The sequence below is a fragment of the Pongo abelii genome, chromosome 9 (assembly GCF_028885655.2).
Source record: "Pongo abelii isolate AG06213 chromosome 9, NHGRI_mPonAbe1-v2.0_pri, whole genome shotgun sequence".
In the NCBI taxonomy this organism is placed as follows: Eukaryota; Metazoa; Chordata; class Mammalia; order Primates; family Hominidae; genus Pongo; species Pongo abelii.
The window spans coordinates 17760655-17784111 of record NC_071994.2 but is presented as its reverse complement, the minus strand read 5'-3'; the positions used below and the strand labels follow the sequence as shown (position 1 = coordinate 17784111).

The following is a 23457-nucleotide window of genomic DNA, read 5'->3' as shown; positions in this document are numbered from 1 at the left end:
CGTTCAGGAACGCTCTCCCACCGCCTTGGGTGAGGCTGAAAGGCTGAGTGGATCCCCTGTTGGAGAAGTACTTCTGGTCAAGGAGGGGTTGGAGACGGGCAGGAAATTGCACTCCTTGTATCTTCCAAGGTCTCCAAATCCGGCACGAGGGGCATCTGGGAACAGGGTTTCTGCCAGCCCCACCTTGGGGCCGCATTTGGCGGGAACTGGATCTGCCTTCACCTGCAGCCCTGTTGGGGGCGTGACGGAAAGAGCGGGGAGAGGGGCGTCCTGGTGCGGGGGTTGTGGAGGTCAGACGCCAGGGGAGGGGGCTCCGGGAGCGCCCTGACCTCGCGGACTGTTGGGAGGCGGAGGGGATGGGGGTTGGGGGAGAAGAGGGGAGCCTGGCAGCCAATGGGAGGGAGGATCTCGTTTCAAAAGGGTTAACCCACAGCCAATGGGAGCCTGGGGGAGCGGATCCTGCTCACTCCATTCAAGAATCCCAAGTATTCAAGATGGACGGCAGGGAGTGTGGAAGGAGAAAGGGGGCGAGGGGGGAAGAGCGAGATCGGCAGAGGAGAGGGTCTCCGCGGCCCACCGTCCTCGCAACCTCGGTCCCGGCCGGCGGGTGGCGGGGCGGCCGCTGGGGATGCAAGCCAGGCCGGAGAGAGGGGCTGGCGGGGTGCGAGAGGGCGTGAGCGAGGGAGAGCGAGGCCGGGGAGGGGAGCCAAGAGGGAGGGAAGGCAGAGAAAGAGCCCGGGAAGAAGGAGGTGGCAGGCAGAGGATCCTATCGAAGAGCAATGTGTAGGTATCGAGAGCTTCCCGAAGGGTAACGACACCGATTTTCGGTTTTATTCTCTCTTGGGGAAGGGAGGGGGGACGGTCTGGGCTCTTTCTCTCGTCTTCCTTTTTCCCTCCTCATTCTCCACTCGTGGGCATCTTTTCTATTTTTTCCTTTGGAAACACTGTAACTGGGAAGCACCAGGCGTGTCTTTCTGAGGTGGCCTCACTGTCATTTTCCAGTGGGGGGCGTGGTGGGGCAGGGATGGGGGGCTCCGCTGGGCACGGCCGAGCTGGGCCATCTGTCTCCACCTGGGCTGTGTGCGAGGGCGTGGAGTGTTCCGAGGGGGACCGGGGGCCGAAGGGCTGGAGCAGGGCAGGGAGTTCTGCACCTCCAGAAGTTGTAGGGTGAGCCAGGGTCGGTGTGGGGGTGTGAGGCTGGTTTTCGAGCTGATAGTTGTGGGGTGTTGAGGGGTACGGGGATGTGTGTGGGGGGGGGCGTGCGCTCACACTCTAGTTCTTGTTTGGGTGTGTAGTGAGGGCTGAGTTGTGCAGCAAGTATGGCTGAGAGTTTGTGTGCGTGTGTGTGTGTGTGGTGTATACGTGTGCCTGTGTGGTCCAGCCTCGAGGTGTGTGTGTTGGGGGGGAGCACAGTTGGGTGTTGAAGGAGAGCGCCCCTCACCCCCCACTTCCCAGCTGCCTCTCTCATCCCATTCACAGAACATGGCTTTCAGGACCCTCCTGGTCTCCTCCTCCCGTCGCCATGGCTGCGAGGAGGGGGTGGGAGGAGACAGTTGGGGCCAGCCCCCTGCCCCTGCTGCTCCAGCTAACCCCCCACCTGCCCTTTCTCTCCCTTCCACAGGCTGGGCCCCATCCCCTGCTGCTCTGGGGGCAGGGGCCGGAAGATGGTGGCCAATGAGGAGGGGGAGAGGAGAGAACTTGAGCCGGGGCCTCCCCTCCCCCATTTCCTCCTCGGTCTCTACACTCGCTTCTGGAAGGAGCTGGGGGCTGGCTCCTGGGCCCAAGGTGGGGGAGGGGTCCTGCTGGCTGGTGAGTCGCTGGGCCTGCTCCTCAGGAATGAGTTGGGTGTGTGAGAGCTGAGGGGCTCTTGGCCCTTTCTCCCTGCACTCCCTAAGGAGAGACCTGGAAACTTCTTGGGGAAGAATCTTCTCCTGGCCTCCCTGAAGCTTGCTGTGCAGCCTTATCTTTGCCCCTCTGCCCCCTGTTGGTGTGATCCAGTTCCCAGCTGGGCCTGGTTTGCCCAACCCCAGAGCAGAGAGGCCTGGTGACTGACCCTCGAGGGGTCTTGGTCTCCGCCCATTAAGACTGTGGGGCAGGGCCCCATGTTTGCAGATTACGGGAACAAACTCTGCCGGGGAGAGCGGGAGGGAACGTCTCCTGCTTCCTGAGGGGGTGGGACTAGGCTAGAGGGGAAGCCCAGAGGAAGAGCTCCCAACTGGAATTCTGTCCTCTCTTCCTTATGGTGGCTGTGGATTAGGGAAGAAGGCATCTCCCAGAGGCCACACCGTCGCCTGGGAGGCCTTTGTTGATCAGGGCACTGGAGGAATCACCCTCCAGCCTCTGTTTCTCTGGGCTGCACAAAGTTCACTGGGTCAGAACTGGAGCTGGGCTCCGGGGCTGTGGCCCTAGCTGGAATGTGCCACAATAGAGCCTGCCTGGGTCTGAGCCTCCAGATATCCAGGTGTCCTTCCAGGGCAGCTTTCTGGCTTTGGGTGTTAATCTTCCAGGGACTGTTTGCCCTGGATTTAAGCCCCCTTAGGGTTGGATAGGATGGGGAAGTGCTAGGATGAGCTTGAAGACTCCCCCAACCAAGGGTCCCTGGATAAGACAGGAAATAACTCAGATTTGAATCCCACTGCCAGTGAAAGCCTATCACGAACTCTCAGTAACTGTGAGCGAATCACCCTCACCATTTTAATGCTGAATCTGCAAAGTGCTTTCGGGACCTCCAAAAGGAGATGCAGGGGTGGGGCTTCACCAGTAGCTTTCACCTCCCCGCCTGGAAGCTTCTCTCTACTGCGTGGGGAGCTGTGACTACAGGCTGCCACCTCTCTGATCCTGGAAGGTCATCTGAGAGTGTTGCCTTGAGGCCTAGAGCTCCGCTTTATCTAAATTTAAAAGGAAATGGAAACTAGAGAAGAGTAGAAGTTTCTGTAGTCTTGGGCAGCAAGCTCCTCTCTAGAAGGGAAGCTAGCAGAAATGCAAATCCAAATGAACACAGCCTCATACGAGTGACCTCCAGACTTTGGGGATTGCTAATAGCCGTTTTCTTTGAGGACTCAGCATCAAGCCCGAAGTATCCCTGCAGCTGCTTTAGTGGGTCCTGTCCTCCCATGCCAGAACCTCCAAGAAAAAGGTGGTCTCTGTGCTGGGGGTCGGGGGGTTGGTGAAGAAGAAGGCAATAGGAAGAGTGGTGAAAAAATAGAATGAACACTAAGAATGGAATAAAAGGGAAAAAAGCTGTATTGAAGCAAAGAAGGGGCAGAGGGAGCCCGTGAGCTGAGTGGGCCAGGGACTGGGAGAAGGAGTGAGGAGGCAGGGCCGGCATGCCTCTGCTGCTGGCCAGAGCTCTTTTCACATTGTGCTACTGTCTGCACCTGTCACTAGCAGTGCAATGTTAAAAGGGCATTGGCCGTGTAGTGCTACCCAGCGCTGGCTGCCTCCTCAGCATTGCAATTTCCTCTCCCATCTGGGCACCAGTCAGCTACCCTGGTGGGAATCTGGGAAGCCTCACTTGGTAGTTACACTAATAGCTCACATTTATGGAACTACTTCTGTATGCAGTGCTTGTGATAGACACTGCCTCCGTTACTGTGAAACCTAATAACTTCTTGGGAGGTAACAGCCCCATTTTATGGATGAAAAAACTGAGGGTCAGAAAGGTTTAAACAGTTTAGCTAAGATTGTGTAGCTCTTAGGTTGCAAAGCCTAGATACAACCCTGTGTTAAGTCTTGACAGCTCACTCATCTTTTTGTAGACCCATCTGGAGAGATCTGAATAGGTTCTTTAAACTGGGAGATTTCCTGAGCTGAGGGGTGGAAGGTTTTGATGCCATCTGCTGGTTGTATGAGGGTATCTTCCAAAGCCTCAAGCCCTTAAGGACCAGAAGTGGTGGCAACTCCTAGGCTAAGAAGGATAAGCATTCCCAGACTCAGCCCGGAATGGAGAATGAGTGGGAAGAGATTAGGAGAATCACTATTAGGTACAGAACAGGCCTCCTTGAGAAAAAAAGGAATGCACCAGAAAGGAAAAGGGGTTAACTCGAGAGGATTGCTCCCCAAGGAAAAGGACCTGTGTGCTCCTGGCATCCCATACCTGCAGCTCCTTCCCTGGCACATGAGGCATGGAAAGACCTCACTCCTTCCCTGAATCCACTTGCCTTTCTCAGCACCACTCCGTCTTCGTCACGGGGTGTTTGATAATAATGCTGCTTGAGGGCACACCTGTCTGGGCATCCAAGATTTGGACAGCATTGCCCATGACTTAATCTTAAAGATTAATAGGATCCCTTGAATCAACCCACAGAATGATTCTTCCAGGACCAATTACAAGGAAATTGAGGCCGGGTGCGTTGGCTCACACCTGTAATCCCAACACTTTGGGAGGCCGAGGCGGGCAGATCACCTGAGGTCAGGGGTTCAAGACCAGCCTGGCCAACATGGTGAAACCTCGTCTCTACTAAAAATACAAAAATTAGCCAGGCGTGGTGATGCACGCCTGTAGTGTAGTCTCAGCTACTTGGGTGGCTGAGGCAGGAGAATCTCCTGAATGAATCTTGGAGGCGGAGGTTGCAGTGAGCTGAGATTGCACCACTGCACTCCAGCCTGGGCAACAGAGCAAGACTCCATCTCAAAAAAAGAAAGAAAGAAAGAAAGAAATTTGAGAGCAACGACTCGGCCATTTATTTCTCTGTCTCCCACAGCGCCTAGTAGGCTTAATTAAAACTTGTTAAAATAAATTGAATGAGAGGAATATTTGGGGAGCTTCTTTAAGAAGGCAGCTAGTATTACTTCCTGGTCTTTTGGCTAAGATCAAGTGAAGAAGGCAGCTAGTTTGTGCCTGGTTTTCAACGGCAGAGTTTGGGACTTGAGAAATCTTCCCTAAATTTTGGTGCAAGAAATGGGTCCAAGAGGAATAGGGTTTTGAGGTCCTCTGCTGGACCCTGAGAGGGATCTTGGCGTCACAAGGCATGTAGAAACTGAAAGATGGGTCAGACTCCCCTGAGGCCTTAGTTGAGGGATGTTGGACATTTCTCTGTGGCTTGCCTTTTTCCCTTGCCCTTTTACTTCTGTGCCTTCCAGTTCTAGTCCTCCTTTCTCCTGCCCAGACAGCCTCTCCGTTCTGATCACAACAACAGTATTTGAGATAGTACAGTTAGCTTTATTTCCCTTACTTTTTTTTTAAGGCAGAATCTCACTCTGTCGCCCAGGCTGGAGTGCAGTCGCGTGATCTCGGCCCACTGCAACGTCTGCCTACCAGGTTCAAGTGATTCTCCTGCCTCAAACTCCTGAGTAGCTGGGATTACAGGCGTGCGCCACCACGCCTGGCTAATTTTTGTTGCCCAAGCTGATCTGAAACTCTTGGCCTCAAGTGATCGCCCACCTCAGCTTCCCAAAGTGCTGGGATTACGGGTGTGAGCCACCGCACTCTGCCGTATGTTCCTTACTTTCTCCAGTCTATTAAAACTTCTATTTGAGCCTCTTGTCTGAGCACAAATAGCCATATGATACTGCCACTCCACTCTAAAACACAATAATTTTTCCATATTTCCCTAATACCATTGGGATTAAATCTAGATTCCCTAAATAGTTTATGGCTCCTGCTTGTCTTTCCTTTAATCTCATCTCTCACCCACTTACTGCCTATACTCCAGCCACAGGAAACTTTTTTTTAAGGAGACAAAGTTTTGCTCTGTAGCCCAGGCTGGAGTGCAGTGGCGTGATCATGGCTCACTGCAAGCTCGGCCTCCTGAGTAGTCGAGACTACAGGTGCAGGTATGGCTTTTTTTTTTTTTTTTTTTTTTTTTGAGACAAAATCTTGCTATATTGCTCAGGCTAACCTCAAACTTTGGCCTCAAGCAAACCTCCAGCCTTGGCTTCCTAAAGTGCTGGAATTAAGGCGTGAGCCACTGCTTTCAGCCCGCAAGCAACTTTTATTTCCTTCAACTAACTAAACTGAAGTTACTTGACACATAGTTTCCTCTGTCTGAAATACTTCCATCACTTTTGCCTTTGCTTACCTAACTTCTTATCTTTCAAATGCCATTGTAGTCATTACTTTTGTGAAGCCTTCCTTGACTCCTTAAATCTAGGCTGAGTTCCTTTCCTATGAGCTCCCAAGCTTCCTCTACGTCCCTGCTTAGATCCCTTATTATCATCTTCTACTGGAATTTCCTGGTTATTGCATCTCCTACTGGACAGAAATCTCCAGGAAGTCAGGCCACAGCTGCCTTGTCTTCACCATGTGCTTAACATCTAGTGCTTAACACAATGCCTGGCAAGTAATAGGTGCTTTATAAATATTTGGAATATTAATGAATGAATCTGGAAAGAATATTATAGCTTACCAAAAAATGATCTTTATGATGTATATGGTTTCCCCATACATCATAACCGTTGGGCACCCAACAACAGTAGGGATTTCATATCACTGCCAATAAAATGTCCCTTGGGCCATATGGTGGCATTGATGTTGCGATTTTGTGTTTTTTTGTTTTTTTGAGACGGAGTCTTGCCCCGTCGCCAGGCTGGAGTGCAGCAGCACGATCTTGGCTCACTGCAACCTCTGCCTCTTGGGTTCAAGCGATTCTCCTGCCTCAGCCTCCCAAGTAGCTGGGATTACAGGCACGTGCCATCATGCCTGGCTAATTTTTGAATTTTTAGTAGAGACGGGGTTTTGCCATGTTGGTCAGGCTGGTCTCAAACTCCTCACGTCAGGTGATCCACCAGCCTCGGCCTCTCAAAGTGCTGGAACTGCAGGCGTGAGCCATCGCCCCCGGCCTAATTTTTGAGCTATTTTTTTTTCACTTCCCATCAACTGCCAGGGCAGCACTTTGGCTGATTGATTTTCCTTTTAGCCTTAAGTGTGCCCATGAACTGACCAGAGCATTACAGAACCAGGCTGAAAAGCCATGGGACTCAAGCAAATCCTTATTCTGAGATGAGCCTCTTTCAGTTGCCCGATCCTGGATCTAGGCAAAATGGACTTACTGTCAGGGGTGCCAGCGGACAAGCGGTTTTGGATGCTCTCGCCGAATAGCTCACAAAACCCACCCCTCTTACTAAGGCAAAACCTCACCTGAACGCTTATTCCCCGGTAAAAGCTCAAGCAGTGGTCTTGCCATAGACAAGGCAACTGCTGCCCCCTAGTGGTCTAAAGGGACAGGCCCGGGTGGGGGGGGGGGCGGGTGTGTGTGACGGGGACGGTTTATGGGTACATGCACAGGGAAAGAAAGTCAGAGGACAGGTTGCCTCAAGTTGCTTTTTCCCTTTTTATTAAAAATAGACTCAAGCACTTTATGTATCATACAAAAGTTTCATTCGCTGGTGGCAGCCACGGGAAAGACTGGCCCCGTAGCACTGATTTTCCACCTCCCCTCCAGGGGACTGGGTCCCAGGAGCAGTGACTGGGCCTCAGAGAAAGCCCATAAAGACTGCTTACTCTGGAAGCAGCCGACTAGGGGTGGGGGCTGTTCCGCGAGCAGCTGTCCCCACCCCACCCAATGGCAAAAGTTAGATACTCGAAAGTGCCTCTTCAGTGCCAAGATAAACTAACAAGTGGAGTGAAATGGAAAACCCTTTGATTATTTTACTATTTCCCAGGGCCTGGGATTTGAGTTTTCCCTGCACCCAAGTCCTTTTCCCTACAAATAGGGGTGGGAAACTTCATCCTCAGAGACTGTGGTCTCTCCTGGTGTCTGAGACCAAAATTTCACTCCAACCCAAGCCTTTTCTCATCTGCTGTTCTGTGGTCCACGATCTACTAGCCCTGTGACCCAAGGTTTGTCCTCTGTTCACTCAAAAAGAGGTGGAGCAAAAACGGATTCCTCCCACAATCCTCTCTGCCTGAGTCTACGCCCTGCCATCGCCTCCATGTTCAGGATCTTGGGAACAGAAAGACCCACAGCCATCCCTTTCCCCCAGTTCTGTGTCTCCCTGACTGCTGCCCACTCCTGAGCCTTAACACCCCTGGGGTACCCCCAGACCCCTGTTCCAAAGGGTGCCTGGTAGTGGATATGGTGGAGGCAGGGGAGGGGTTGGTTGGAGCCAGGTTTCCCCCAGGGGTGGGGCAGTACTCATGCTGGTATAGACTGCTTGGCAGGGCTGTGGGGAGGGAGGGGCATGCGGAGGAAGGGCACAGCCTGCCTGAGCCCCTCAGTCCCAGCCGTTGTCCTTCACCATGTGTGACATTTCAATGATGTATTTCCCTTCCTTGTACTTCTGGCTCGTCTCAAAAGCTTGTTCCTGGTGAAGGAGAAAGCAGTGATTGTAGGACAAAGCAGTTTCCTTCCAGGCCCCACTGTCACCTGTATGGCCCTCACCCCAAGGGTCATCCACCTAGCCCAACCCAGTGACTAGTTCTTTCTTTTCTCTTTAGACCATGCAAGGACCTGATATGGTCACTGGGGCTTGAAGGGCCATGGGGACTGCCACTTTAGAGGGTGACCCTCTTCCTCAGGTACTTACATATTTCCAGCCCAGTGTGGTTTTGCAGCTCTCACAGAAAATGTCAGCTACCGAGTGGAGCCCCGTGAGCAAGAGGCGCTGTTCAGCTGGCCCGCAACCCACGTTGACCCTGTCTCAGGAAACAGGAAGGACCCAGCACCCAGTGGGGTTGCACTGTCAGTCCAATCCCCAGACAGCCCAAGGGAACTTCCATCTGGAGAGAACTGGACAGCCCCTGCCTTTGATAATCCACCCCTTTAAGACTAGAGCCTGGGCCTTCTTTTTCCAACGTTATGATTTCAATTCTCCCCGGGGTTCCCCATGTGAGAACTTCAGACTGAGACCCCCTTTGCAAAAGGGGAGGCAAAGACTGAAGGCACAAGATCACCTGATGGATTCCCCCCTTTCTCCACAGAGGAAAATTACTCACTCACACATAAGCACAAGCACACGCACAAGGAAAGAGGTAGACTCACACGGAGTTAAACAGGTAGGCTCGGCCATGGCTCCCTTGGAAGGACTGTGGAGACATAGGACAGACAGTGACTACCAAGCAGCCCTCAGCCCCACTGCCTGAATCCCCGCAGGGCTGTGTGGGAGAGTGGAAGAACTTTGCTGCCTCACCCCTGGGTGATGTTCAGGCTAGCCTGATGCGCGAGAGGAGGGGAATGGCAGATCCCCGCTTCGCGTACCTTGGAAATAAGCTCATCATGTTTGGCCAGGTGTGCACGGCAGTGGACACAGCTGTAAGTGCGGTGACAGCGGGGCAGGTAGCTGCGGAAAGTCTTGGTGGGGAGGCAGGCAGGGCCCGGACCGGGGTCACAGCTGGGCATGACGGGCTGGAGGACAATGCCCTGGCGGGCTGGCGGGGCTGGCGCCGTGCAGCCCCCGCAGAGACGGTCGCAGGTGAAGCAGCGGAGCAGGTTGGCTAGAGCCGTGTTTCAGGGCAGGAGAAGTGTTGGGGGGCTGCCCGGCCAGGGCCCCCCAAGACGAGAACCAGATAGAAATATAAGTCACCTGGGAAGAGGGGAAAGGACATCAGGGGAGCTGCGACCTCAGGAGGACCCCTCCTGAGGGAATGGAGGAAAAGGGGCTCAGCTCACCCATACCTCTACTTCCCCATCACCATCGACCCCCCCACAGCATCCAGTTGCATTGTCGCCCTGTCCCCTAGATCCCCATTCTGCTCTGGCAAACCTGGCAGCCGATCCAGGCTTCTGGCGCCAAAGCCAGGGAGTCGGTGTTTCTCCCTCCTGGGGCAGAAGCAGCCTCCACCATTTTCCACAGAGAGAAGCCCACGGGCACAGACGCTGCCATGGGAGCAACGTCATCTGCAAGTGCCCTCTCCTTGGTTTTCAGTTCTTCGCGAGGCTCTGCATCGCACAGGCATTGGTAGGCACTGTGTCTCAGGGGATCAGAGCCTTTTAAGAGTTAGGGATGCCTGAAGGCCTTTCTTTTACATGGTCTTTGTTTGCAATACAATTGGTCCTTTATACATTTTGGGGAGGGGGGCAGGAGGTATAAGGGGAGGGGAGGGAGAGCGTGCAGGCAGGTATACAAACCCTGATTCAGTTCTCTCCTGAGGTCAGGGTCCTGCGCTCTGGGACTCTTCACTAGAACTTTATAGATGTTTCCAACAGTGCCAAAGCCCTCACATGTGGCGGCCCATTCCCGCACCTTGGTTCACTCATTCTGGCCCAGAATAAGCACCTGCCTGTCTTCCCAGCCTCTGGGCCCCTTGGTCTTTCTCTCTCCTAGTCTTTACTAACTGTTGCCTTAGCCCTTGGTTAAAGACTTAGTCAGAAAATACATTTTCTTCAGGCAATCTGACAGCTGGAGCCAATGGGAAATGGGTAGCATGTCAGAGGAGACTGATTCCTGGACTGGGCAGGGCTGTGTGGTAGGGTGACAGCAACGGCCACAACGAACAGCAGAAGGGGGACTCTTATTTTTAACAGCTGTGCTTTGGGGCACAAGGCAGAAAATGTTTCTTTCTACCTTCTCCCAGGGGCAGGGACAAACAGCAGTGACTCTGTGGATGACTGAAGATGAAGTAATTGCTGGGTTCTGATTAGGAATAGAGGAAGATTGCCTTCTGCCCACGCGCCAGCCTCCGAGTGGCTGAAGGTGCTGGAGGCAGAGGATAAGAAGGGAGGTGGCCCCTGTGGGCTCCGATAAGCAGGTGAGCTGCTGCTTTCTCCTTCATAGGGCTTCCCAGCCCACTGTGGGTGGTTAGCCTAAGTCTGGTTCAGAGATGCCAGCTGGGCACTCTGGCAATGCTAGAGCACTAAGCAGAGAAGAGGCAGTGTTGGCTCCGGTTAGCCAGAGCATACAGGCTCTCCTCGTCCTGTCCTCCGCAGTGGCCACGAGCACCCAGCTGTTCCACTCTCTCTGAAGGCCGCCAGGCAGTCTCTCCGCAAAACCTCCATAGAGACTATCTTCAGTTTCAGGTCCTCTCCTCCTGGCTGGGCCCCAGGAAGACACCTTGGGCTGAGTTCAGGGTGACATTGGGCTCCGGCTGCAGGAAACGGGCCCTCCTCGCCAAGAGACCACCTTTCAGTCTCTGCTTCACAGGTTTGCCTTCAACTTTGCCTGCGAGTTCCCCTCTGACATGCACCACCTTGAAACATCTTCTTCAAGGGGCATGGGGAATGGGGCAGCTTGGGTCCCCAATCCTGAGCTCCTTCTCCAGCCTCCGGCTGTCACGCCTCCCTCCCTCTTCCCTAATTCCCAGTCAAGCCAAGGAGAGGCTGCACAGAAGGCCAGTGAATCACAAAGGGGAGTAGGGGTCATTTTTTCACCCATCTCGGATCACAGGGAGAAGCAAGTTGGGCAAATGACTGGAGAAAAAACAAAGGCAAGCCGAGTGCTGGGGAGAGATGTTCCCCTGAAGTGAGACGGGGCTGGACCGTAGGAGGAAGGGGAGAGGGAGGGCTGGCGGGGGCAACTGACAGCTGACAGCAGAGGCGCCGAGGCGGAGGCTGGAGGAACCAGGTGCGAATCTCGTGCTTCTCGGGGGAAAAGAAAAGGGAGGGGGACACCTGCTCACAATGGATTTTCTCATCTGCTCTGAGGTTTTGGCACCCCCCCCAGGCTGGTATTCTCAGTATGGTATGGTCCAAATAATTAGCAGCACCGCCAGCTCCCAGGGCAGGCTTTGGGGGTCTGCACCAGCAGCAAAACAATAAACAGTGATGCCTGATGCTGCAGCCAAAGTTGCCGGGAAATAAGTGCGGGAATCGTCAGAGCTTGGAGAGGGATGGAGGAACCGAGAGAGAGGAGCGGAGGCAGCGGGGAGGGGGAAGGGAGGACAAAGGGTGGATGAATAATGCTTTTGCAAAGGGGAGAAAGCAACACGCAGCAGGAGGAGGAAATTTGCAAAGAGAAAAAAAATTCATTTGGAGAAGGGCTGCCCCCTCACCTTGAGGTCTGCTCCAGAGATCTCCGTCTATCTCTCTCTCTCTCTCTCAATCTCTCAATCTCTCTGCTCACTCTTCTCTCTTCTCTTTCCGCTCCTTCAATTGGGAAGGGGATGGGGGTGGGTGGGGGGAGGGTCGTTGGGGGCTCAAGACTGGGGCTGCAAAGCTGGCCAGCTGCTGGGGGGGCAGAGGTTGTCTCTCGTTCTGTACCTCGGTCTGTGGGTGAATGTGGCTGTGTGTTGTGGAACTGCATCATAACACTGTGAGTCATCCATCCCCCCCACCCCCCCTCACCTCCCACGTCAGAGCAGGGCTGGGAGACACAGGAGGCGGGTCGGAAGGAAGGGAGGGGGTAGGCATCAAGGGACGGGGCTAGAGGAGTGGGGGCCGAGGGACAAGGCGGCGATGGTGGGCAAGGGGAGAGGCACGTTGTTAAGGAGGAAGGCAGTGTGGCCAAGGAGATAGGAAGAACCTGGGGGAAGGATAGGGGTGGGCAAGGATGCAGTGAGGGTGGCAGGGCTGGAGGAAAGGAGGTGGCAAGGCTGGTGAAGGAAGAGATGGATGCAGAGTGAGGGAGCACACACACATTTAAGATGATACACTTTCCCATTTCAGCTTGGACACCAGCCCTGAAGCAGGGAAAAGACAGATGTACTAATTGTCATGGATGGCAAACTGTGCCCCCAAACTTGTACCAAGCCTCAAAGACTCGGTTTAATACTCCTGAAGGAGTAATAGACCCAATATGACATTTTGCATGCAGGAACCCCTTAACAGCTACTTCCAAATTATGCGTGCTTCATGAATGGAGACACCTACATTATATGAAGTTCTCTATTGGGCTGTAAACTTCCTGAGACAGGCCTTCTGGGAAGTTCCTCTCTACATCCCAGGACTGCAATGCCCAGTGCAGACCCGTGCATTTAGATGTTTCCAAAATAGCAGTTGTTTCCTCGGCATTATGTTCTGCTGGTCTAGAGGTCTTAGTTCCAGAGGGAGGAACGCTGCCACCAAGAGACACAACAATGATTCCATTAAACTGGAAGTTAAGATTGCCACCCGGCCACTTTGGGCTCTTCTTACCTTTAAGTCAACTGGCTAAGAAGGGAGTTACAGTGTTTGACCCAGACTATCAAGATGAAATCAGTCTACTACTCCATAATGGAGGTAAGGAAGTATGCGTGGAATACAGGAGATCCCGTAGGGTGTCTCTTAATATTACCGTGCCCTGTGATTAAGGTCAATGGGAAACTATAACAGCCCAATCCAGGCAGGATTACAAATGGCCCAGACCCTTCAGGAATGAAGGTTTGGGTCACTCCACCAGGTAAAAAAACATAATCTGCTGAGGTGCTTGCTGAAGGCAAACGGAATACAGAATGGGTAGTCGAAGAAGGTAGTCATCAATACGAACTATGACCATGTGACCAGTTGCAGAAATGAGGACTGTAATTGTCTATTTCCTCCTCCTTTTGTTAGGAACGTATTTGTGCATATATACACTTGTATTAAGAAAATGTCTTCATTTTATTTCCTTTCTTTTGCCTTTATCATGTGACATAAGACTTACTGACTTGATATCAGCATTTAAGTGTTGTTAACTCTATGTAATAGCATTTGGGTTGGGGATTGGTGCGTTTCCGGTTGTATGAAGGATAGCTGTATTATGTTAAGCGTAATTATGACCTTATTGTCTTTATTTGAAGATCATGTATGATTTCAGGAGATGTGTATGGGTTCAAGTTGACAAGGGGTGGACTTGTGATGGTTAATATTGTCAACTAGATTGGACTGAAAGATGCAAAGTATTGTTCCTGGGTGTGTCTGTGAGGGTATTGCCAAAGGCGATTAACATTTGAGTCAATGGACTAGGAAAGGCAGACCCACCCTCAATCTGGATGGGCACAATGTAATCAGCTGTCAGCTAGGCCAGAATAAAAGCAGACAGAAGAACGTGGAAAGACCAGACTGGTTTAGCCTCCGAGCCTACATCTTTCTCCCATGCTGAACGCTTCCTGCCCTCGAATATTGAACTCCAAGGTCTTCAACTTTGGGATTCGGACTGGCTTCCTTGCTCCTCATCTTGCAGACAGCCTATTATGGGACCTCATCTTGTGATCATGTGAGTCAATATTCCTTAATAATTCCGATTTACATATACATCTATCCTATTAGTTCTATCCCGCTAGAGAACCCTGATTAATAGAGCAGTTGACTTGCATCTTCAGACGTGAACCAAGTGTCTGGCTTTGGTCTCAAAGAGACTGAATTAGACTCTTAGCTCTGCTAATTACTCGGCAGGAACCACTAGGCAAATTGCTGATACTCTTTGTGCCTTAGTCTTACTCTTCTGCTAAATGAAACTAATAATATTTATTATTATTAGCTCATGGAGATGCAAAATAAAGTGAGATAACATTTAAATGCCTGAAAAGTGCCTGGCACATGATAGGCAGTAAACAGTAGTGTCATTTCAAAACAACATTCTCGCCAGGTGCGGTGGTTCACGCCTGTAATCCCAGCACTTTGGGAGGCCGAGGCAGGCAGATCACAAGGTCAGGAGATCGAGACCATCCTGGCCAACATGGTGAAACCCCATCCCTAATAAATAACAAAAATTAGCTGGACATGGTGGCACGTGCCTGTAATCCCAGCTACTCGAGAGCCTGAGGCAGGAGAATCGCTTGAACAGGAAGTCAGAGGTTGCAGTAAGCCGAGATCGCGCCACTGTACTCACAGAGGTTGCAGTGAGCTGAGATCACGCCAGCCTGGTGACAGAGTGAGACTCTGTTTCAAAAAAAAAAAAAAAAAGCATTCTTGGCTGGGTGAGGTGGCTCACACCTTGTAATCCCAGCACTTTGGGAGGCCGAGGTAGGCGAATCACCTGAGGTTGGGTGTTTGAGACCAGCCTGGACAACATGGTGAAACCCCCCTCTCTACTAAAAATACAAAAAATTAGCCAGGTGTGGTGGCATGTGCCTGTAATCACAGCTACTTGGGAGGCTGAGGCAGAAGAATCGCTTGAACCCAGGAGGCGGAGGTTGCAGTGAGCCAAGATGGGACCACTGCACTCCAGCCTGGGCAACAAAGGTAGACTCCGTCTCAAAAAAAACAAAACCAAAAAAACAAAAGTGAAACCAAAACAGCATTCTCAATGTATGACCCCCAAAACCCGGGGAGGATTTATTATTCAATTCTGATATCTCAAGAGACATATGCCAAATTTTTGTCTTATGAAGAAATTACATCTTTTGTTGCTATTTTTCTAGCAGCTTCCAGTTAAATTTCATTTGACTCAGAATTCATTTCTCATGGGGTGCTGTCCTGTGCATGTTACTAAAGTATGTGAACACAGAACATATCCACTAAGACAAAAACCCTGATTTCTAACAGAGGCTAGCATTTAGCAAATGAAGTACGACAAAGATAGGGACTTCTAGAAAGCAGTGCTTATGGGTGGTTTGTTTTTCTTCTCACACGTAAAGAGGGAAAAAAAGTTAAGGCAGGGAAATGTGGGTAATGGGAGACATTGCTAGTTGAGCATGAAAATAAAAAGGAATTCTAAATATTTAATCAGGGAAGATTCTGGGGTTTAAAGTAAATTCTGAAAAGACAACGTGGGTGTCTTGAGGGATAGTACTAGAGATTTGGAATTGAGAGAAAAAGCTAGGTAAAGAAGAGAGAAGTGCTCTTGTTTGGGCAGCAGAAGAGAGGGGAAATAAAAAAGTAGTAAAAGAATTTGAAAAGCAATTGTTGAGAACAATGAGAAGTGGGAAAAGGCAGATGATTAGTTTTCAGGTCATGGATCGAAAGTTCTTTTGTTTTGTTTGTTTGTTTGTTTTTTGAAATGGAATCTCGCTCTGTTTCCCAGGCTGGAGAGCAATGCCGTGATCCGAGAATCACTGCAACCTCCGGCTCTCGGGTTCAAGTGATTCTCCCACCTCAGCTTCCTGAGTAGCTGGGATTACAGGCATGTGCCACCATGCCTGGCTAATTTTTGAATTTTTAGTAGAGACGGGATTTCGCCATGTTGGTCATGCCAGTCTCGAACTCCTGACCTCAAGTGATCCACCCACCCTGGCCTCCTGAGGTGCTGGGATTACAGGCGTGAGTCAATGGGCCCAGCTCGGATTGAAAGTTTGGAAGCAGGCCAGGCACAGTGGCTCATGCCTGTAATTCCAGCACTTTGGGAGGCTGAGGCGGGCAGATGACCTAAGGTCAGGGGTTCAAGACCATCCTGGCTAACATGACAAAACTTCTTCTCTACTAAAAATACAAAAATTAGCTGGGCATGGTGGCGGGCGCCTGTAATCTCAGCTACTTGGGAAGCTGAGGTGGGAGAATTGCTTGAACCCGGGAGGTGCAGGCTGCAGTGAGCCGAGATTGTGCCACTTCACTCCAGCCTGGGCAACAAGAGCTAAACTATCTCTCAAGAAAAACAAAGAAAGAAAAAGAGAGAGAGAAAGAAAGAAAGTTTGGAAGCAAAAAGAAAATGATCAAGGATCTAGCTGGAGAGGAGAATAAGAACATATGATGACAGTATTGTTTGGGGGTGGGGTCGAGATGGCAGGAGTGCTTGGTGAAAGATTTAAACTGAGAAAAGAGCCGGGCACCGTGGCTCACACTTGTAATCCCGACACTTTGGGAGACCGAGGCAGGTGGATCACCTGAAGTCAGGAGTTCGAGACCAGCCTGACCAACATGGTGAAACCCTGTCTCTACTAAAAATAGAAAAATTAGCCAGGCGTGGTGGTGGAAACCTGTAATCCCAGCTACTTGGGAGGCTGAGGCAGGAGAACCGCTTGAACCCGGGAGATGGAGGTTGCAGTTAGCTGAGATCGCACCACTGCAATCCAGTCTGGGAGATAGAGTAAGACTCCATCTAAAAAAAAAAAAAAAGTGAGAGAAGAGAGTGTAGTCAAGCACAGATGCTTTAAATGTTGTGTCCTGACTCTTTCTGTATTTTAGAAGCAAAATGGAGACCAGTCCAAAGGAAAGGAGGGGTTCTTTTCCCTAAGTTCAGCTTGAGATGGTTATACAATATCCAAATAAAAATAACTTTCAGGTAACTGGGAGAAACTGCCTCAAGGGAGATAGCAGAGGCGAAGAAACAGTTCTGGGAGATAGACTGCATGGAAAAAGGTGAGGATAAGCCCACTCAGGGAGAAAATTTGCAAATGGAAGACTGGAACAGAATTTTTAAAGAAAAGTAGATTAGGGGACACTCAATAGTTAATTGAAAAACCAATGCATAGGCCGGGCATGGTGGCTCACGCCTGTGTTCTCAGTACTTTGGGAGGCCGAGGCGGGCAGATCACTTGAGGTCAGAAGTTTAAGGTCAGCCTGACCAACATGGTGAAAACCCCATCTCTAAAAAAAATACAAAAATTACCTGGGCGTGGTGACAAGCGCCTGTAATCCAAGCTACTTGGGAGGCTGAGGCAGGAGAATCGCTTGAACCCGGGAGGCAGAGGTTGCAGTGAGCTGAAATTGCACCACTTCACTCCAGCCTGGGCAACAGAGCAAAACCTCATCTCAAAAAAAAAAAAAAAAAAAAAAAGCTAATGCATATATGCTGAATGAATGAAATAATTAAAGCAAACCATCAAAGAAAAACTCAGAAGTGATAAGTGAGGATGGCACTGCTTGAGGAGTGCTGCTAAGTAGGGCCAGCAGGAGAAAATCTTTCTGGCAAACCAGAAAATCTTCCCTGTCTCCTCAATATGAATTAACTACGTGAGCTGGACTGAAAAAAGTACTCACCTGTAAAGTGGAGATGACAATTATAGTACCTACTGCATAGGATTCTAGCTACGATTAAATGAATTTACACCTGAAAAGTCCATAGACCAATATCTGGCATATAACAGTATATAAATGTGTTTTCTTTTTTTTGAGACAGAGTGTCACTCTGTTGCCTAGGCTGGTGTGCAGTGGTGTGATCTCGGCTCACTGCACCCTCCGCCTCCCCGATTCAAGAGATTCTCCTGCCTCAGCCTCCCAAGTAGCCGGGATTACAGGCGCCCGCCACCAAGCCTAGCTAATTTTTGTATTTTTAGTATAGATGGGGTTTCACCATGTTGGTCAGGCTGGTCTCGAACTCCTGACCTCAGGTGATCCGCCCGTCTCGGCCTCCCAAAGTGCTGAGATTGCAGGCGTGAGCCACCGCGCCCGGCCTAAATGTTTACTATTATTATAACTGGACTCAGACTCAGAAACTCTGGGTTTGAGTCCTAGCTCTACCAATGGCTGTTAATGTTTGGGCAAACCTCTGCACCTATCTTAGTCTCCTCCCCCATCTGAAATTGGATATAATAAAGCTGTCTTTACAGGGTGGCTGTGAAAGAAGATGCCTGAAAGGGATCTGAAAAATGTTAAGTATTGCACGAATGAATGGTATTATAGCCCCTTCCCCCCAGCCTATAATAAAAACGTAAAAGCTGACATCAGATTTTTTTCTATATTACAGGCATTGTACTTAGTACTTTACAGGCACATTCCTGCAATCGTCAAAACAACTTTAGGAGGTTGGGCACTGTTATTATCCCCACTTTGCTGACAAAAAACGATGTCACGCTTGAGCCCAGGAGGTCGAGGCTGCAGTGAGCCATGTTCGCGGCACTGTACTCCAACCTGGGCGAGAGAGTGAGACCTTGTCTCAAAAACAAAAAGAAAAAAAACGACCTCAGAGAGATGAAGCCTGTGATTTGCTCAAAGTCACACAGTGATGTAAGCAGTATAGCAAATAATATAAGATTCCAAAGCCCAAGTTAGTAAAAAGAGGATTATAGACGTGGTGGAACCTGTTGGCTGCGGTGCAAATGACTGACCTGTAACTGTCAGGGATTTATGGAGGGAAATGAGTGCCTAACAAAAATCCTCGTTTAGTGGGAGAGAGGTTGTTGGGTAATGACTGACTTGTAGCTGGAAGAAATCATCGGATTTTTATTCTTTTATTAAAGAAAAAAATTTGAAATGCCTTCCATGTGCCAAGCACTGCGTCAGGTGGGAGATGACAGCTCTGTGCAACCTCTCTCGGACTGTCTTCCTCCGCTTTCTCTACCCCTAAGTTTCCCCCTGCCTAAACAGGATTTTATGCTTTGTGGCTTGTCCAGGCAAGCAGGCCGTCGCGGGACTTAGACCGAGACAGGGAGTCTCCTTCTCTTCCGGGCCTCCCTTCTCTTTCCTGGGCTGCAGGGGAGCAGGAAATCTGGGGCGAGATTCCCGCCGCGGACGCGCACGGCCGAAGACTGGTCCCTCGACATGTCCCTGCCCAGCGCGGGGGCGCAACCGCCACGCCTCCTCACCCCTCCCTCCGGCTGCACGAATAATGACAACCGCAGCCCCTCCCACCTTTGGCGTCACGTTCAAAACAATCCTTTGACTACAACTCCCAGAAGGCCGAGCGGCTTAGCGAGTGCACCCGCTCTTGGCTGCTCCGGCAAACTACACATCCCAAAGGGCAGCGCGCGACCGCGTGTCCTTTCACAGCGCAAGTGCGGAACTGCGTTTGTTTCCGGCGTGGGTCCCGGCAAGCACCGCTTGTAGTTTGATTTAAGTTCTGCACGGGAGGACCTTCTGGGTTTACCTGTTGGGCTCCTGGCTACGCAGGTGAGTTAAAAAAGGGCAGGAACGCAACTGTCGCCTCCTTGGGATCTGGGGAGATTTTGGTGTCTGGGGAGGTTGGGACAAATGCTGAACCTAGAGCGGCAGTCCAGGATCAGAAATAATTCATGTCGTTTCCTTGCCATTTTCTAGTTTACGAAGTGCTTTTCTTTCCTCCCACAATTCCTATAAACCCCAAGAACAACACTGTATTTGAGGAAGTGTAAGTGCTTCCAGTCGACAGCTTCAAAGGTTCAGAGAAGTTAAGTGATTGTCTAAAGACACTACTAGTAGTTACAGAGCCGAGGATTAGGCTGTTTTCTGAGTTCAAACCCGGTGTCCTCTGCTTTGCATCCTTATTGCAGACGCCCTTTCCTGTTGACTAAGATGATTGGGGTCTGGGCATCTGTTACCTTCTCAAGTTTGGAGTTTACCAATAGAGTGATGGAGGGTGATATAATTAAATCTTCTGTCAGTCTGTAGGTATGGCTTTTCTTTGATGTCTGAGACATTAATTTACTCAATGTATTGAGGTGCCTACAGTCTGTCAAGCTCTATTCTAAGCAGTATACAGTATCAAACAAAAATGCCTAAGTCTTACATTTTGGGGTGGGGGAGGCGGGGAAGACACAATATATAGTGAGACAGATGGTGATAAGAAATATGGAGAGAATTAAAGCAAGGTAAGGGGAAACATTCATTGTATGTTTTTATTATTTATTTATTTATTTATTTGTTTATTTTATTTTATTTTATTTTGAGACAGAGCCTCGCTCTGTCACCCAGGCAGGAGTACAGTGGCATGATCTCGCCTCACTGCAACCCCGCAACCTCCGCCTCCTGGGTTCAAGCGATTCTCCTGACTCAGTCTCCTGGGTAGCTGGGACTACTGGCGCCCACCAGTATGCCTGGCTAATTTTTGTATTTTTTAGTAAATACAGGATTTCACCATGTTGGCCAAGCTGGTCTTGAACTCCTGACCTCAGGTGATCCGCCCGCCTTGGCCTCCCAAAGTGCTGGGATTACAGGCGTGAGCCACCAGGCCTGGCCAATATTTACATTTTTTGTAAGACAGGGTTTCACCATGTTGCCCAGGCTGGTCTTGTACTCCTGAGCTCAGGGGATCTGCCCAACTCAGCGCCCCAAAGTGCTGGAATTACAGGCCTAAGCCACTGTGCCTGGCCCATTGGATGATTTTTTTTTTTTTTTTTTTTGAGATGGAGTCTTGCTCTGTTGCCCAGGCTGGCATGCAGTGGCGCAATCTCGGGTCACTGCAGCCTCTGCCACCTGGGTTCAAGCGATTCTCCTGCCTTGGCCTCCCAAAGAGCTGGGATTACAGGCACCCTCCACCATGCCCGGCCAATTTTTTTTTTTTTTTTTTTGTATGTTTAGTAGAGATGGGGTTTCACCATGTTGGCCAGGCTAGTCTTGAACTCCCGACCTCAAGTGATCCAGCCACCTCGGCTTCCCAAAGTGCTGGGATTACAGGCGTGAGCCACTATGCCTGGCCCCATTGGATGTTTTTGTAACAGAAGACTGACTTATAATTAGGTCTGATATTTAATTTGTGTTCTAGGCACAGCAGCTACACAGAAGAGATGGGAGAAGAGGCTAATGATGACAAGAAGCCAACCACTAAATTTGAACTAGAGCGAGAAACAGAACTTCGCTTTGAGGTGGAGGCATCTCAGTCAGTTCAGTTGGAGTTGTTGACTGGCATGGCAGAGATCTTTGGCACAGAGCTGACCCGAAACAAGAAATTCACCTTTGATGCTGGTGCCAAGGTGGCTGTTTTCACTTGGCATGGCTGTTCTGTGCAACTGAGTGGCCGCACTGAGGTGGCTTATGTCTCCAAGGACACTCCTATGTTGCTTTACCTCAACACTCACACAGCCTTGGAACAGATGCGGAGGCAAGCGGAAAAGGAAGAAGAGCGAGGTCCCCGAGTGATGGTAGTGGGCCCCACTGATGTGGGCAAGTCTACAGTGTGTCGCCTTCTGCTCAACTATGCAGTGCGTTTGGGCCGCCGTCCCACTTACGTGGAGCTGGATGTGGGCCAGGGTTCTGTGTCCATCCCTGGTACCATGGGGGCCCTCTACATTGAGCGGCCTGCAGACGTCGAAGAGGGTTTCTCTATCCAGGCCCCTCTGGTGTATCATTTTGGTTCCACCACTCCTGGCACTAACATCAAGCTTTATAATAAGGTCAGAGCCAGAGAAAAGTGGGGTGGAGGGAAGGGTTGCTATCAGGGTAGGTAACTGGGGAAGTTTACTAGTTAACACTGCATTTTCTCAGCTGGTATTTCTGCTGCATTACTTTAGAAAGGCAATTCCAAATTAAGTCAGTCTCAGATTGTTAAACATTTCTGTGGATCTGTTCTTAGTAATTTGTTAGATTTTCACTTAGGGCATAAAACAGGAGGCAGAAGCAGCAACATAAAAATGAAATCCATGTTATGGTGTCAAAATTACAGCCATTAAAAATGTCATTTTTTCAGGCTGGGTGCAGTGGCCCATGCCTGTAATCCCACAACTTGGGAGGCTGAGGCAGTTCGATCATCTGAGGTCAGGAGTTGGAGAGCAGCCTGGCCAGCATGGTGAAACCTCGTCTCTACTAAAAATACAAAAATTAGCCAGGCGTGGTGGCTGGTGCCTGTAATCCCAGCTGTTCAGAGACTGAGGCAGGAGAATCACTTGAACCTGGGAGGTGGAGGTTGCAGTGAGCTGAGATTGCGCCACTGCACTCCAGCCTGGGCAACAGAGTAAGACTCCATTTCAAAAAAAAGTCATTTTTCTTATATCTAATAGCACTTATTCTAAAGAGGAACAAAGTAGCCATGGGTTTGTCTGGTTGTTTTTGTTCTTACCTCGATCCTCTCTTTTGCAGATTACATCTCGTTTAGCAGATGTGTTCAACCAAAGGTGTGAGGTGAACCGAAGGGCATCTGTGAGTGGCTGTGTCATTAACACCTGTGGCTGGGTCAAGGGCTCTGGTTACCAGGCTCTGGTGCATGCAGCCTCAGCTTTTGAGGTGGATGTCGTTGTGGTTCTGGATCAAGAACGACTGTACAATGAACTGAAACGGGACCTCCCCCACTTTGTACGCACTGTGCTGCTCCCTAAATCTGGGGGTGTGGTGGAGCGGTCCAAGGACTTCCGGCGGGAATGTAGGGATGAGCGTATCCGTGAGTATTTTTATGGATTCCGAGGCTGTTTCTATCCCCATGCCTTCAATGTCAAATTTTCAGATGTGAAAATCTACAAAGTTGGGGCACCCACCATCCCAGACTCCTGTTTACCTTTGGGCATGTCTCAAGAGGATAATCAGCTCAAGCTAGTACCTGTCACTCCTGGGCGAGATATGGTGCACCACCTACTGAGTGTTAGCACTGCCGAGGGTACAGAGGAGAACCTGTCCGAGACAAGTGTAGCTGGCTTCATTGTAGTGACCAGTGTGGACCTGGAGCATCAGGTGTTTACTGTTCTGTCTCCAGCCCCCCGCCCACTGCCTAAGAACTTCCTTCTCATCATGGATATCCGGTTCATGGATCTGAAGTAGAGATCAGCAGGAAGCCTTGCTGCCTGGGACATAGAGATCTTCTGGCTACCCCTAGAGGCAGATGGGCTGAGATAAGAGACTCTGTTGGGGCCACCTGACCAGTAAACTGTGGACTAGTAGAAAGTTCATATTCTACCTCTAAAAACAGGTAGTGGTAACCTGACTCTTCTAATCTTGAACCAAAAGGAAAACCATGAGACTGTAATTGGTTTCTTAGACCACCTAAGATGCCACTTTGAATTCTCTAAGACCCTGGAGAATTGCATTTCTTTCACTGTGCTACTATGTGGTTTTTAAAAATCAATGCTTTATATTCCATATATGGTTCTTACCCATTTATCTAGGATGAAAGTGTGAATTAGAGGGACTCCTTCCAATAAAGTTTAAACTTAAAAAAAATCATTTTAATAAATATTTTTGCCATATCATA

General features: G+C 50.2%; 2 protein-coding genes across 4 annotated transcripts; one reads left to right on the top strand and one right to left on the bottom strand.

The window, feature by feature from the left end:
- The first annotated feature begins 485 nt into the window (after nt 1-485).
- Nucleotides 486-23457, top strand: CLP1 (cleavage factor polyribonucleotide kinase subunit 1). Of its 3 annotated transcripts, none has more exons than XM_054524354.2 (5): nt 486-783; nt 12480-13986; nt 18980-19475; nt 21046-21673; nt 22356-23457. In XM_054524354.2, exons 4-5 carry the CDS (start codon nt 21068-21070, stop codon nt 23025-23027), a joined length of 1278 nt encoding a protein of 425 aa, XP_054380329.1. In that variant the 5' UTR covers nt 486-783; nt 12480-13986; nt 18980-19475; nt 21046-21067; the 3' UTR covers nt 23028-23457. The 3 variants fall into 3 exon arrangements, with proteins under 3 accessions (XP_054380329.1, XP_054380327.1, XP_024111470.1); XM_054524352.2 differs by lacking the exon at nt 486-783 and adding an exon at nt 9460-11019; XM_024255702.3 differs by lacking the exon at nt 486-783 and adding an exon at nt 9460-11439.
- On the bottom strand, nt 6071-12098 carry YPEL4 (yippee like 4). Its single transcript, XM_054524355.2, has 5 exons — nt 11867-12098; nt 9138-9462; nt 8922-8965; nt 8467-8575; nt 6071-8244 (listed from the first exon to the last, which is right to left on the bottom strand). Exons 2-5 carry the CDS (start codon nt 9276-9278, stop codon nt 8155-8157), a joined length of 384 nt encoding a protein of 127 aa, XP_054380330.1. The 5' UTR covers nt 9279-9462; nt 11867-12098; the 3' UTR covers nt 6071-8154.

What these genes read in the sequence shown, in the direction of transcription:
- YPEL4 (XM_054524355.2), bottom strand. Translation starts at nt 9,278, where the DNA reads ATGCCCAGCTGTGACCCCGGTCCGGGCCCTGCCTGCCTCCCCACCAAG. An exon ending in ATGATGAGCTTATTTCCAAG is followed by an intron (nt 8,966 to 9,137) that starts GTACGCGAAGCG and finishes ATGTCTCCACAG; the next exon opens with TCCTTCCAAGGGAGCCATGG. An exon ending in CCACACTGGGCTGGAAATAT is followed by an intron (nt 8,245 to 8,466) that starts GTAAGTACCTGA and finishes CTCCTTCACCAG; the next exon opens with GAACAAGCTTTTGAGACGAG.
- CLP1 (XM_054524354.2), top strand. Translation starts at nt 21,068, where the DNA reads ATGGGAGAAGAGGCTAATGATGACAAGAAGCCAACCACTAAATTTGAA. An exon ending in ACATCAAGCTTTATAATAAG is followed by an intron (nt 21,674 to 22,355) that starts GTCAGAGCCAGA and finishes TCTCTTTTGCAG; the next exon opens with ATTACATCTCGTTTAGCAGA.